This window comes from Crassostrea angulata, chromosome 5, assembly GCF_025612915.1.
Source record: "Crassostrea angulata isolate pt1a10 chromosome 5, ASM2561291v2, whole genome shotgun sequence".
In the NCBI taxonomy this organism is placed as follows: Eukaryota; Metazoa; Mollusca; class Bivalvia; order Ostreida; family Ostreidae; genus Magallana; species Magallana angulata.
In genome coordinates, this window is record NC_069115.1 from 33,926,929 (window position 1) to 33,942,380 (window position 15,452).

The 15,452-nt window shown below is 30.8% G+C and overlaps 1 protein-coding gene across 1 annotated transcript; it reads left to right on the forward strand.

The window, feature by feature from the left end:
• The first annotated feature begins 12,117 nt into the window (after positions 1-12,117).
• Positions 12,118-14,429, forward strand: LOC128185755 (scavenger receptor class F member 1-like). The gene is made up of 7 exons (XM_052855416.1): positions 12,118-12,229; positions 12,337-12,377; positions 12,460-12,585; positions 12,724-12,798; positions 13,019-13,159; positions 13,822-13,950; positions 14,212-14,429. Exons 1-7 carry the CDS (start codon positions 12,150-12,152, stop codon positions 14,406-14,408), a joined length of 789 nt encoding a protein of 262 aa, XP_052711376.1. The 5' UTR covers positions 12,118-12,149; the 3' UTR covers positions 14,409-14,429.
• Positions 14,430-15,452: the final 1,023 nt, after the last annotated feature.

Here is a 15,452-nt window from a genome sequence, read left to right on the forward strand (position 1 = left end):
ATGGTTAAAATTACAGTAAAATTACCGGCATCGGTCTTCTCCGTGCGCGGATCTAGAAGGGGAAGGGTTCCAGACACCCCCCCCCCCCAGCGAAATTTCTTTCAATTACGTGTACATTATAAACTTACCAAATATGCCTCGGACATCCCTTGGCAAACTCAAATAACCGTCTGACTTTTCAACCCCAACCCTGGAAAAATTTTCTGATCCGCGCATCATGTTCCCCCACCTCGAAATACAAAATTATTCTTCAAAACCCCTTGTAAAATTTCCAGGATCTCCGCATATTTACTAATAGATTCATTGGCGCTTGCGTTCAATAAAAATGCGTGTCAAACGTTTGCCAGTGGTCTTTTTACCATCGTACCGGGCATAACCACAGTCCCACTCTGTGAATAAAATGCGGCGAATCAAACTAGAGACAACGTGTTAAGATCTGTATTTGCTTTTAACATGTAGTATCATCGTGCAAAATGCATTGTTTAATTATAATTTTTTTTTTACTTTATTTGTAAAATTCAACATCTGTTTCGTAATTTTTTCTCACAGTTTATTTTCTTACATAGTTACTTTTTTTATTTAGTGATTGACACTTTTCAGACTTTATATGTGATTTCAAAGAGACAGAGTGTCATGTCTCAAGGACTGTTAATCTCTTAAAACAACATTGTGCAATTATCAGATTTTCATTTCTTGGACATCAAAGACTCATTGAGTTTATTTAATTAGTTTTTATCTGTGAACCTTTCACTCAGCTAACTTATATCAATACCTGTTTATTGCAATTTATACTCATTGTTAAGATTCTTATAAATAGTTATGTACAATTGTCAATGCGCAGTCTGGAATACGGCGGCCAGCCCCGGCCACGTCCGACTCTCCCAGAGTCTTGAGTCCGGAGGCCACTTCTGGCCATATCCGACTTGTTTGTAACATGTCTGTCTGTTAAATTGTTATAATGTTGCCATCGTTGAGTCTCGTCCAATAATGTGGAATCCTGCATCAATTGCCTGTTTATTTCTCTGGAACTGTATACTGGTGGACCTTCGGGAATACGGCAAACCTACCCTTCGTTTTAGCTTACGGCCCACAGCGCGCCCCAACCTTTTACCTTATACACTTTACGCCAACATTCCCTCACCCCGTTCGTACTGCACACGACCGATGCAGATTCAGACGAATTCTCTATCACCGTAAAATCTACGCGGTCACAGAAATATAATACTTTGTTTCTCAGTGTTTACACATCTAATATTGTACGATAATCAGCTATCAATTTTTTGTAATACGTCACAAGTATGACGCAGCTACGACGGAAAACCTAATCGTTGCTTGCAACGAGCTCGTCTCTAGTTATTCACTATAATCGCGCACATCCTCCCAAGTGTGTGAGTTCTTGTTTATCTGTAAAAAAATTACAAAACAGTCATTTTCATATATATTTAGTACTTCCTTTTTTTTATAAGGGAAAATAAAGAGATATGTCAAGAGCCGACCGAGAATATTATATTACATGTAACGTTATGTATCATATATATTCACTTTGCCGTAATTTGTTTTTACGAAGGACGGATAACAGTACCTCCATTGCCCCCCCCCCCCCCTTTTCATCGAGAAATAAACTTCGTAGTTATTATTTATAATCTAATATTTGACAGACTGGTACAACCCGAAAAGAAGTAAATAGATTTTTGGCGCTCAACGGGCATATTCATTGTTAAATATTTGATTAAAATGGCAATAATAAATATTCGGCGTTGACATCACTGTTTTATTAACATGTAATAAATATAATCTTTTTTTTAAGACATAGAGTTTTAAGCGCCTATTGACATTTTTCCAAATATTTTTAAAAGAGATCTGTTCGTAAAACCATCGTTGTGAGAAATATTTCCACGTCAGTTTAGTTTATGCGTGTGTCGAACTTAAGAGTAATTAAATTAATTTGTAAATTGGGATAGGGAAAACACGCATTAGAACCACCTCCACAGCAGCCCAAAAAGCAAAATATCTCTTAAGATAGGAAGACCAGTGCACTCTGTATTTATTTTTCAGTTCAACCCTTTCATAAAATAGTTATCGCAAACCTTGCATTGTCCAAGTTGTTAACAATAATAAGTTAAATTTATCATCCTTAGAAAAGCCATTCATGATCCGCGCCTGTGATTTGTCGTAGCCATATACATGTACACAATGTATACCGACATTAGGGACAAAAGCCTTCTTTAAAGTTTCCAATTCAAAAACATACTTAAGAATACGGGTTCCAGATATATATGAGCGTTCTTAATAAAAAAATTATTTAGAATTATTCAACTTCAATTCTTTATTCACTCAAGACCAGTTCACTGGTATTTATGGTTCAAAATCAGTATATGCAATTGTACACAAAAACCAGTCAAGGATCACATGTACAGGAGGAGTAAGAATGATGGAAAAAGTTAAGTTTATACAATACAATAGGTTGTTGAAGTTTCTGGAAGAACAGACATTGAACATTTTCTTAACAAACCTTGACAAGTTTTTTTTTTTGTATATTTTCTACATTAAAAGTATTCATGAGCTCGTTTAATTTTATAACATTTGGGTTTTCATGATATATCTTGGACAAAAACATTTTTCTATCGTTTACAAAATGTGTACATTCTAAAATATAATGAAATTCATCCCCAATACTTTTAGAGTCACACATTGTACATTTTCTTAAATTGTTTTCAATATTATGCCATCTACCTGTTACTATGGAGAATCGGTGATTACAAGAATAGGCGTCGGAACCGGGGGGGGGGGGGGGGGCTAGAGGGGCTTAGCCCCCACACTTATTTTTGCAAAGTTAGACACAACCATTGGACACATAGCATTATAGAGGGTTGAGCCCCCCTCCCCACCACTTTTTCTCGCAGTAAACATAATTATTCACTAATATACCATGAACAGATTGAGTGTATATCACAATGTTAGCTTATGTTTTAACTACAGATATGATGTGTCCAAGTTTTAACAAGCATCTTCATTATTCGCTATGATCGCAAGTTTCTTCCGGAGTGCGACTATGCTTGTATATTTGCCAATAATATTACATGTGTTTAGATAAGCTATACGTCAAAGATAATAATGAGATACTTTCAAATTCATGTTCTAAAACCACTTTTAGAAATAAGCAAATCTAATTTATGTTTGAACAACGGATATGGTATGTCTATGTATTAAGAATCCTCTTTATTAATCACCATAATCGCGCATTTCCTCCGAAGTGCGTGACTGATTGTTTATTTGCCAATAAGTTTACAAAAAGTCATTTAAATAGAGAAACGAAAGGATAAGGAGCTCGTCAATTAGGATTAGTAAACAACTACAATTAAACTGGTTTTTATGATTCATCAGTAAGAAAAGTAAAGCTTCTTTATGATGCTATATATTTTGTGTACAAATGCAAATTTGTTCATTCAAACTCTATTAATTATTAAAAGCATTGCAATAAAAAATTCCGTTACCATCCATAGAAAGATTAGTACAATACCCCAAATAAGATTGATTTGTTTGGTATATTTGAAGTGCTGATAATTTCACGGATGCAAACAGTCAAGCTTGATAACAGTTTTTTAATTTCAAAAAGTGTATCCTTGAAAGTGAAGTTAGTATTTATTCATCAAATTTGTCATTTTTATTCAACAAAGACTATGAATAATAAAAAAAAGTACAACATCATTGAATATAACAAAATAGAAATTTCCAGACAAATAAACAAGAATTAACTGTACGATTAGGACAGGTTTTTTTCATCAAAATTAAGTAGCTTTGATATAAAAACAAGGCATATTTGAGCTGTTTAGATTAGCTTAACATGAATAAATTCAATGAGATACTTTAAAAATCCTATCTTTTAGAAACATTTACGGTCACGTTAATATTGCTTTTATTGATTGTTTTGAGTTTCAGGGTCTTTGAGACAACTAAGCAAAAAGTTATGCTAAAATTGTCAATGAGTTCTGCAATGTTCGAGACTGAAATTCTAACGCCTTCATACTTTAAGAATAGACATTGTCGATGCTTTCGCTCGTCTTTTTCAGTATGTCGAGGGCATTGTGTTTTATTTGAAGTCAAACAAGATAAAATAAATGTTTGATTGTGCTTTAAATATTGGAATGAGTCATTTACATGTATATATAAAAAATCTAATATACTAATTGCTCTTATTTGAAATCAGCACATGAAGAATAAAATAGGCCTTAAGATAATGAGAGCGCTCGACAGAAAACTGCAAAAGAAGAACATTTGACAATAATCAGAAAATAAAGATCAAACAGAACATAACTGAATAATGGCAGATAATGTTCATATGTAAAAAAGTAAAAAAAAAAAATACTATGCATCACAAAATAAAGGTTTTACTGAATCTTAAGTTATGTCAATTTATGTTCTAACAACGGATATGGTGTGTCTATGTATTAAGAATCCTCTTTATTATTCACTATAATTGCGCATATCCTCCCAAGTGTGTGAGTTCTTGTTTAATTGTAAAAAAAAATACAAAACAGTCATTTTCATATATATTAAGTACTTCCTTTTTTCATAAGAGAAAATAAGAGAGAAGGTGCATGTCAAAGAGAATTAGTAAATACCTACAATTAAACTGGTTTTTAAAATTCACCTTAAGCAAAGTAAATTCTTTATCTTTTGTGTACAAATGCAAATTTATTAATTTAAACTCTATTTATCATTAAAAAGCATTACATATAAGGAATTTCACAGTTACCGTACATAGAATGAATAGTACAATATCAAAAAGGATTTTAAGGGTTTTGTTATTTGTTTGATATATTTAAAGTGTTGATATTGTTAGGGAAGTAAACAAACAACCTTGTTAATATTTAATTTTATAAAGTGTTTCCTTGTTACATGTGTAGTTTGGCAAATTGAGTCAGTTAAATGCCATAAAGAATAACCATAATAGAATGTAGAAATCACGTACACTTTATTTATGAGCTAAATTCCACGTGACACTGTTCTCATTCATATTCATTTCTTTAAATTGTCTCCCATACGAATGAAAATAACATAAATTTTATGTATGAAATTTGTGTGATTACATGACAACTTTCATTATTTTAATGAGAACACGTGTTAGGGCAATGCATAGATTATATGTGTATGTTTTGACAAGACAGTCAGTGATTCACACTTTAAATTCACTTTAAATGCCTCCCTATTCAACCATTATATTATCTAAAAATGGGACTATACTGGCTAAAATGAATGAAGAAATAAAGAAAGTTTTAAAAAAAAATCAGATTGGAACAAAATACAATTATAACATAATATATCTCATTCAATTTATAATGATAATTCTTATAGAAATATGAGATTTTGATTCAATATAAATCATTTATGCCTAGTTGCAAGTCCGAAAGCTTACTGAAAAAATCTTGAAAAATGCTAAATTAAAAGGAGAAAGAAACCGACAAGACTATTTACTTTGTGTCAAGATTACTGACACAATTTGTTTGCAATAACAACTTTGTGAATATATGAGGAACAGCTTTACCTATGAATTGCATGTATTTTTAAAACAATTCCTAAATCCCTTAATGGCGTCCTTCATCACTAAAACACCCATTATTCCTACAACGCTCCGCTTGGATATTTTAGATTCAAAATGAACCGACATCTCAACAAAACGAGCACATTCCGATCCCTGATGTAGTAAATGAAAACCCCAAATGAGGAGAAAATACTTCCGAAATACTTATTTTTTAATTCATGATTTTATTTTCGATTTATTTCATGATTTATTTTGTTTGTAATGCACATTATATTATACGCATTTTCAAAGAACTAGGTTTCGATTTTACACATGGTAATCCTACTTACATCCCTAGCAGTCTTTCCAAGCAGGAAATTCTTCAAAACCATAAATCGGTTATGGATATCTTTAATATCCCCAATTAACAAAATAAATTTGATTAACTTGTACTGGATTCCAAAGCTTCACAAAAGTCCTTACTAACTACCAAACCTCTCTCTTTCCTACTTAATAAAAGTTTTACGGTAGTGAAGGAGAAACTTCAAGAGTACTGTACAACAATATACTCCAGAAGTAGTCTGAATCAGATGTGGATACTAAAAAATCTGAAGAATTATTTTAAACTTTGAGGTCACAAAATCTTACCAAAATCAATACATAGAAAAGGTTTGATTTTTCAACGCTATATACAACCATTACCCATGACAAAATATTATCTAGGCCTTTTGATATCATAGACAGCTGTTTCTTCAATAAAAATGGAAGTCGTAAAAAATGCTAACCTTGTCATCAGAAATCTAAAAAACTATTTTGGTAAAACCCATTCTGATTGCACATACTAGTACTCTGAAGTTGACAATAAAAAGCTGCTTGAGTTTCTGATAGACAACATCGATGTATTTTTTGGAAATCAAATCTTCAAACAATCTGTTGGAATTCCCATGGGTACCAATTGTTCCCCATTGTTAGCAGACCTATTTTTGTATTCTTATAAAGCAGAGTTTATTCATTGTTGTTCTGCTTTGAATTTATATTTCGTTTTATGGATTTTCGAGATGGTTGAGTTTTTTATTGTCATTTTTTTTTATTTATATATTCTATTGTACCGAGAATCGCCATTGTGATAACAATATGGTCGCTATGCAGATTAGTAAAATGTACACCATTACTCAATATGAACAAATATAAATAATTGACTGAACGATTATCACAGTTTTTTATCAAAATAAATTATGGACAAAATAAAAAAAAATGCATTGAATGAGGTGTTAAGATTAGCATAACATCAATAAATTCAATGAGGTACTTTGAAAAAAAAATTAAAACCAATTGCTCAAATGATGCTTATATTGATTTTTTTTAGTATCAGGGTCTTTAAGAAGGTAAACTAAAATGGTCAATGAGGGCTGCATTGTTTGAGACTGAAATTCCAATGACCTGCATGTTTAAAGAATAGACATTGTCGATGCTGTCGTTTTTTTTTTCTCTATTTCGAGGTCATCGTGTTTTTTTAAAAGCTAAACAAGATTATAAAATGTATGAGTGTGCATTCTATCATTGAATAAGTAATTGCAACTGCTACAGAGGAATACTTGAAGATAATCCGAAAATAAAGGGAAAAAAAACCATAATTGAATAGTGGCAGATAATGTACAACTGAAATAAAGTAAAAACTACTACATGTATGCAACAAAAAATAAAGGGTTTGCTTAAACATAAGCAATGTCAATTTATGTTTCAACTACGGATATGATGTGTTCATGTATTAACAATCTTGTTCAGCATTCACTATAATCGCGCATTTCCTCCTGAGGGCGTTCTTGCCTGTATATTTGCTGATAAATTTACAAAAAAGAATCATTTTGTAAATCTTGTACTTCCTATTTGCATAAGAAAACAAGAAGCCAATAGGCCTTACCGGTCACCTGAGTAGCATAGCTTATTCACAAACTTGTCGAGGAGTCGCATAAATGCATTTAACTAAGTTTTATTTTGGAGTAGAAAAATTACAATATCGTAATGACGGCCACCTCTCTGTCTGAAATCTTTTAAAGAAGACTATTAAACCTATAATTTAAGCAAAGAACTTAAAGGTCATAAATGACTGCATGACCTGATATTGAAAAGCTGTAAGACTGATAGAAAATAATTTTCCCTTATTTGTTAAATTTTAAGATAGGTTTTATGTGTAAAAAATGTTTTATTTTAAACAACCTCCAATTCCCCATCCCAAAAGGGAGACAGAAATTCTACTCGTTGGCATTTCAACACAAAAACAGCTTGAAAAGTTATAATATGTTACTCACTCCTGCTCCAGTTTTTGAATATCCCATTCTCATTGATATTTCATCACCATCTGGCATTTATACCGAAATCATTTTACATGTACCAATTATTACTTTAATATTAACAAGTCTATTTGTTAATTAAAAAGTTCTAAAACTGCTTTTGTTTCAAATGAAAAAAATACTTCTGATCATACAACTTCCTAATTACACTATATTTAATGATTAATTACTAAACAACAAGAAAAGGAAGATAACTCAATTATGATGAAGCAAGGTAGATAACTCCATTAACTGTTACAACCTTCCCCCTAAACTCTTTCCGAATGCTTTTACAAAATCTTATTAACTTTGATAGACAATATCAAAAATATATATAAACATTTTAGTTTGGTCTTACAGAACTAAACTACAAAAATACCTTAGAGGTACCTTGCATATTAACCATGATGATCTACATGTCACACCTCTAAAAATAAGAAAGTTTGTCTGCAGAGAATTTGTGGTTCAAATGTTTAGTATACTACACGTAATGACTTAACAAAAATCTAAACATCATATATAATGCATTGACCATTATCAAAGCTTCATTATGAATGCAAGTGTACCTTGTTATTGTGTGTTGAAAGGGGATCCTAATTTGTTTAATGATACGATATCTATGCTGATAATTCCTTCCACAAATGATCTTGAGAAAAAAGTTTATTAAAGTTCTATTTATGTAGGCTCGCAGACGTTATACTCTGTCGCGGCTATGTGAAGGCTGCCCGATTGATTTAACAGCGATATGTAGAAAGTCACTTGTCTGTACTTCATAAGATATGACGTCATAGTTAACGTTGACGTCACGATCTGCATTCCTTTCGATTGTTCTTAGGGAATATATCGTAACGTAATAAGTGATATTTGATTGTGCATAATAAAACCGCTTTATTCCTTTACATAGATACTGATGTAAATACCACTGATACTAAATTCAATATCACCGATATGGAGTATGAAAAAATCAACAGTTTTAAAGCTTCGTAATAGGTAAATAACTATTCATAAACTAATGGTTTTGAGACTCCCCCTGCTACGTGTAATCTAATGATGAAGATATGTATATGTATATAAAAAACGGCTTGGCACAAGTGAAAGATGAAAACAATCTAAGTATATTTTACGTGAAATCGGGAGAGAAAATAAGTACCAATGTGAATCTTGCTGGGGGAAACCTACCGATTGACCTGATTTTGTGTGAATCGAGCCTAGAATGTAAAAGTGTGCTTAATTTCGATGGCGGTGCGAAATGTTTTGACAATATTTCAAATAAACAAAATATTTATATGAACCCCCAGCAAGAACTGCAAAATACATTACTTATCGAAGGATTTTTTCATCAAAATAATTTTGATTTAATGTCATTATTCACTTGCGCCGATGCGATTTTTATAGATTATTTACCGTGTTAGAATACACCCGTCACGTGCTTAAGAAAAATATATGACGTCACAAGATACATCAAATATAGTGTTGGGTGTCACTGTTAATTTATGTAATAAAAGTTTAAAGAAACTCGCTCGGTAAAAGTATTTTTCGATAATTAGAATAGTATCATTTTTCGATATATATAATGAGCTTCGGACAGCCTTAACATAGTCGCGGTTTCAAAATCATCACCAGCCGTGAGGTCACCACATTTCCTTGATAGACAAATCATATAATAAAAACGTCAATAAAATGAGTTTTTAAAATATATATGCAAAGCTTAATATAACAGGATATTAAAAGAAAAAAAATTATGTATGAATAATAATGTCTTAGTTATACATGTTCATGTTCGAAATATATACGGACAGTTGTGGGTTTTATTTAAAAGGCCATATCTTAATTTTTGTTTTCATTTGCTTGTTTGCGCAGAAAGGTACTTAGGAGAAAATGTGAGATAAGGTGAACAATACTGCTGTGTCTACCTGGGGAAAAACAGTCATGTTATTTAGGTGCACAAACAAACACATTTTAAGTAAAAAATCACTATGTGAGTGATTACTTCATTTCAAACGTTTAATACCGAATATCAAACTAGTTTTTCATAAATTATCTGGCAATTTCAATTTATGATAAATCTTAGAATTGCATTACTTTGTCATGCTTACGTTTAAGATGTTCAAAAGGTTATTAAATCTCCCCCTGTCATCAGTTTAAAGAGGATTGTCCAAAGATCTGTAATTGCGCAAAAAAGTATTGAAAATCACGTGTTAAAATATAATGTGTCAGATTACAAAGATAAGATAGGTATTTATGGTGCGTATATCTACTACTATGAAGTTTTCTTAACTGTAGGCATATGTTTTATACATGTAAATATACATTTGTGATATGTTATTTAACAGGAATTGAAAGAAGGTATAGAACTCCTAACAATATTTTTGGTACATGTACCTGTTTAAGAATTTTTATCACGATTCAAAATCTTCGACTTGCTCGAGATTGCTTTGGTGATCTTGTTAAAATAAAAAAAACCCCACATTTAATGTACAACCAAAATTATCCGTTTTAGTATAAGCTATTTAACAACAGATATTAAGGACATGAGGGGAAAAAAATGTATGGTTTGGTTTCCTATACCTATTACTAACAACGTATATTCTTGATAGCCATTCGGTTAATTAAAACAGATTAAGTCCTAAATTGTATATTATCCTTGTGTGAATTTTACACTAGGAACAAGCACGTTGCTAGTCATTTTACTGTCATTTAATTTGGTTTCTTGCTTAGGCATATGCATGGTGTCCAGACTGCATTGATATCAGAGAAACTGTACATATTTATATCTGTACAATGTACGAGATATGGGATTTTGTTTAAAGATGTATGTAATTATAGAACAACATAGCTCAATACGTGTTTTAACCTCACACAATAGAATTCAGCTTAATACATGTACAACGAATGAGGCAATGTTGTATGGAGCCTTTAGAATGCGCTTTTTATAATTATCCAATCGAAGTTTTCAGAAAACAAACTGTCTGTTACTGAGGTTACAGCACTTTTGGCATACAGATTATAATAAGTTAAAATGTAAGGTTGCATACGACATGTGAATGTTCAGTTTTACGCTATATCGTCAAACAACTACGGAAAGAAAAGAGCGACTGGGAGTGAGAACCGCCTTTGGTTGAAAATGATGCTCATTTATTACAGTGCATTCTTAGTATAAGTCATTTTCCGAAACACAACTACATAAACAGATCGAAATCAATAATCACATTTTACTCTGTATTGTCTTTCAATGTGAATAAATAAAAACATATGCATCCTCACAAGAGTTTATTTTGATTGAGTTTGATTGAAACTTTTTCTTTTCAATCTGAAGTCGTTTAAAAACGTCGGGGGTATATGTTTTGTTTATTTATGCAAAATTCTATATTTCCACCTGTTTAGTCATATACGTACAGTGTAACAGATGCACTGATGCAAAGCGACATCACATGGATGTGTGTGAACTTCGGAAAGATTACAAAGCTATAAAGCACTTAATGCTTGTGAAAATAGTTGTTTCATGATTTTTTTATTCGTTCTGGTATGGCAATTTAAATGATTGAACAAATAAACCTTGTTTACATCAAACACTCAAAATTAACGTGAAATTATTCCATAATGCACTCGTTTTGTAGCACTTAACAATAATAGGTACATATAGTACTAATTGGAGTATGTTATATTTGTTAAATATTTCATTTAGATCAAACTTTTATGAATTTGTAAATTAAATAGTTAAAACAAGCAAAAACAACAGCTGAACAGTATGATAAATGTAACAATAAGTCGAGGCAATTAACAGTTTTCAACTTAAACCCACTTTTGAGTGTTTCATTAATCGTTATTAAGTTTTGTTATTCAGAAAGCTGGTGGTATATTGTATTTAGTGTTTAAATTATCAATCTAGTTGGCACCTAAAACACAAAACCCTTTGCAAAATTCCTCAATCAGTGTATTTACTTTTAACATTATTCTGAAATGTGTACAATATTTTGTTCAGTACAAATATGTTCTCATGTCTTTAAAAAATGCAGTAATCACAACATATTAGCATTGATATTAAAAGCCAATATTAGCAGATTTTTCTGTTTGTTTGATAATGGTATCATACAATTCATGTTGTACATGTATAACAACGCATTCGATGAATGCTATTGTAGATAATTTTTAAAGATTTTTGAAAACAAGTACAAGGAAATACCCCTTTTTTGATAACATTATGTTCCTTGTTTTCTAAATTGTGATATAAAACTCAATTTAAGTTTAATCGTCACGTGAATCAAGCTCAAATGGAAATGTGAATAGATTAGAGGGTGATGCATTCTTTATCATTGAATATTTCATTTTTTTGTCTGATGATTGCAATAATGCGATTGTCTGTAGAATTAAGATCAACGTAAGTACACACAACGTTTAAAGCTGTGAACAACTGAAAATTATTATTTTTATCGAAACATATCATTTCTATTTAAGGAATTCCACATAATTTTATTCAATGTCTAGGAAAGAAATACAAGCAACAGCTAAGCCTTCGAATGTCGTATGTAAGTATTTCTTTCAGATAAGGTTTCGACGCATTCCGGATCTTGCTATCCCATAATTCTTTGTATATCTATTATTTTTTAGCTTGTTTGCCTGGACGCATTGGAGAGAATTGCAGCATCCCGTGTCGTTACCCTAGCTATGGTAGTAAATGTCAGAAGGAATGCATTTGTGGGGAGTCCCAATGCAGCCCTGTAACTGGTTGTATGGGTATGTAAAATGTTAATTATTACATGTACAGCATTTTTTGATTTCTGAAAATTGTGGTTATTTTAAATGCCTTATATATATTTTATAACTTTAAATATATTTTTTTAAATCAAACTCCTTTATGCTACCGTTTTGTAGAGAGTTCGGTGACTTTATTCACAATTCCAGTGTCGTCTCGAGTTATCGTGACATCACCTTTCCGTACATCGAAAAGTAAAGAAAAAAGCTTAATGTTAAGAAAATGAATAAAGAAACTACTAGAATGTTAAGCTTTATTTGTAAGACAGTTTCCAGAAAAATCAAAATATAAGTAAAAAAAATAACTGAATAAGTTCATTGTATAATAAACGTAGCCAATTAATGAAAGTGTGTTTTGCGTAAATTTTCCGTATACGTTTACACTCGTCTGATTATTTGTCTGTTATTTAATCAGGCTGCCCAATCGGCTACATGGGAAATGACTGTAAACAACAATGTAGATTCCCAAATTATGGCAAGGAATGTCAGTCGTTCTGTAAATGTACTTCCGACTTTTGTGATCACATAGATGGATGTAACATTTCTGAAATCGAAAGTAAGATATATGAATATTTCTACTCAATTACAGTGTTAGTGCAAAAACAAAAAAAATTAAAAACGCATTGGATTTATAAATACAACATGATAAAGTGAAATTATATCTTTAATAACCATGATTTCTGCTAAGAAAAAAAATGTATTGTAGCAGACAAACACAAAAGACAAATAATTGATTGATTAATGGTTTTAACATTGAATATTTATACATGTTGTGAGTTCATGTGTAATAGGTCACACAGACATACGTCAAGATATGCTAACGTTGATTCATGGTTTTATCGGGTGGGCCATCAAGGTGGTGTGGGACACCTATCGATATTAATAAGGAGTAAAGTACATAATAATCAAAATAATTTCACCGTTTTAGAGATTCTAAATTTCACAGATTTTAACCAAAACATACTTGTTAAAATTTTTGGGAAAGGTTAAAATTTTGATTAATAGAGAGACCTCAAAACCACTGCGCTACGCTGTTAGTTGACAATGTTGGGAAAGAAACTATTTATATTTAACATTATATATGTATATAAACAATTCTTATCTCTCGTAGATTATATAATTTATGCATTAAAATATCAATACTTTTATTTGTAACTGTTGTGACAAAGCCTTCTGTTCCTACTTTACCTGTTATATTTGTTTTGTGTTGTTATAAAGACAATAGCAAATTTGAGTGTGATAAACCCTGTTTGTTTGAGGACCATGGAATTTACTGCCATCTAAACTGTACATGTTCCCAACATATGTGGAACAACTTGACTGGATGCACAATCTCTAATTTTGAAGGTAAGAAACATTTTAATGCAAGATTTCTGGTGTAAATATAAGTACTAGTATAATAAGTGTGTTTTTCTCAAAAAGTAATAAATTAGTTTTAAAAAAACATTTTAATGAAGTTTCAATACATGTTGAAACAAATTCTCACTATAAATAAATAATTATCTTAGCCTGAATAATTCAACCTTTCTATAAGAAACAGTATTACTATCAAAAGTATATTAAACTGTTCGACTATTTTAAAACTATATTAATTTTTTTTATTTGAAGATAGGGGGCTTTTATCAACGATCAACTTTTATAATTTGAGAACGGCTGTTATCATTCTCGGAGTCATCGCTATTGTTTTCTCATTAACATATGCCTGCACGTATTTGAGGACCTGCGATGGACAACATGATAGTCAATCTCCCCTGGTGAATCTTGTAATCAATAGAGATCCAATATATGCAAACATTATTGTATAAGCCCTGGTACTATATCCATATAAATATGTGAACTAATAAAAAAAAAAGGTAATAGTTTTTAACTTTAAAACAACATTGATCATGATTGTTGTGTAAGTGTTGAAAATCTTTATTAAATTGTATTGTTTGCTCTCTTGGTGTGTAATTTTGAAAAACTTTTATTGAATTTTATTGTTTGCTTTCTTTAAAGAAAACAATTCCAATAATAAACAGTTTATTTTTTAGTTATTGTAAATTTTAAATTTTTTAAATTGATTTTTTAAGCGAGTTTCAAGTCTTGTTTTGTATGTGTTTTCCATTATTTTGCAATGACATTGTTATGTTTTAAGGGTACTTGAAAACAATTTGAGATCAAAGAATTTATTTTTCATTTTTGTGTTTGAAATGGTTTACTGGTGCATTTTAAATGATTAATTAAAATATTGAATGTTAAAGTCAAGTTACAAGCGATATACAGACGTAACAATTGATTGTTATGTAAACAAAGCTCGAGTCTTATAGTTGTTTACAAAAATGTAATGTAGAGAATTACCATTTCTTAGACAAAATGACAAGTAAAAACAATTTAAACTATTTCAATATCTTTATTAATACTTTTATCAACAAAAGAAAGAGATTTGATTGAAACTTACAACAATACAACACATATGTAAAACATGACAATATTTGAACTTTGTTTACAAACAAAGAATTATGAACCCTGCACCTTGATTATAACTTGAAATTTGACATTCAAATTTTGACATAGCAATATAAACTTCTATATTAATATCTATCAGTATAAACATTAACACTGGAAAAACAAAATGTAAACATTTTAAGTCAAATCGTGTCCAAGTCCCTTTAAGTTTTTTTTCCTATAAGCTTTTCCTTGATAAAAGACTTGCACATATAATTTAGTTAACTTTCTTCATTACATCTCCATTAAGACATGTGTTCTAATTGAATGTGGTTGTAAGAGAATAGTTTTTTTTTATCAGGAAACTTAAAATGAAAATAAAAAGATGTGTGTATTATAAAGCGTAGTTTTGAAATAACAGTTGT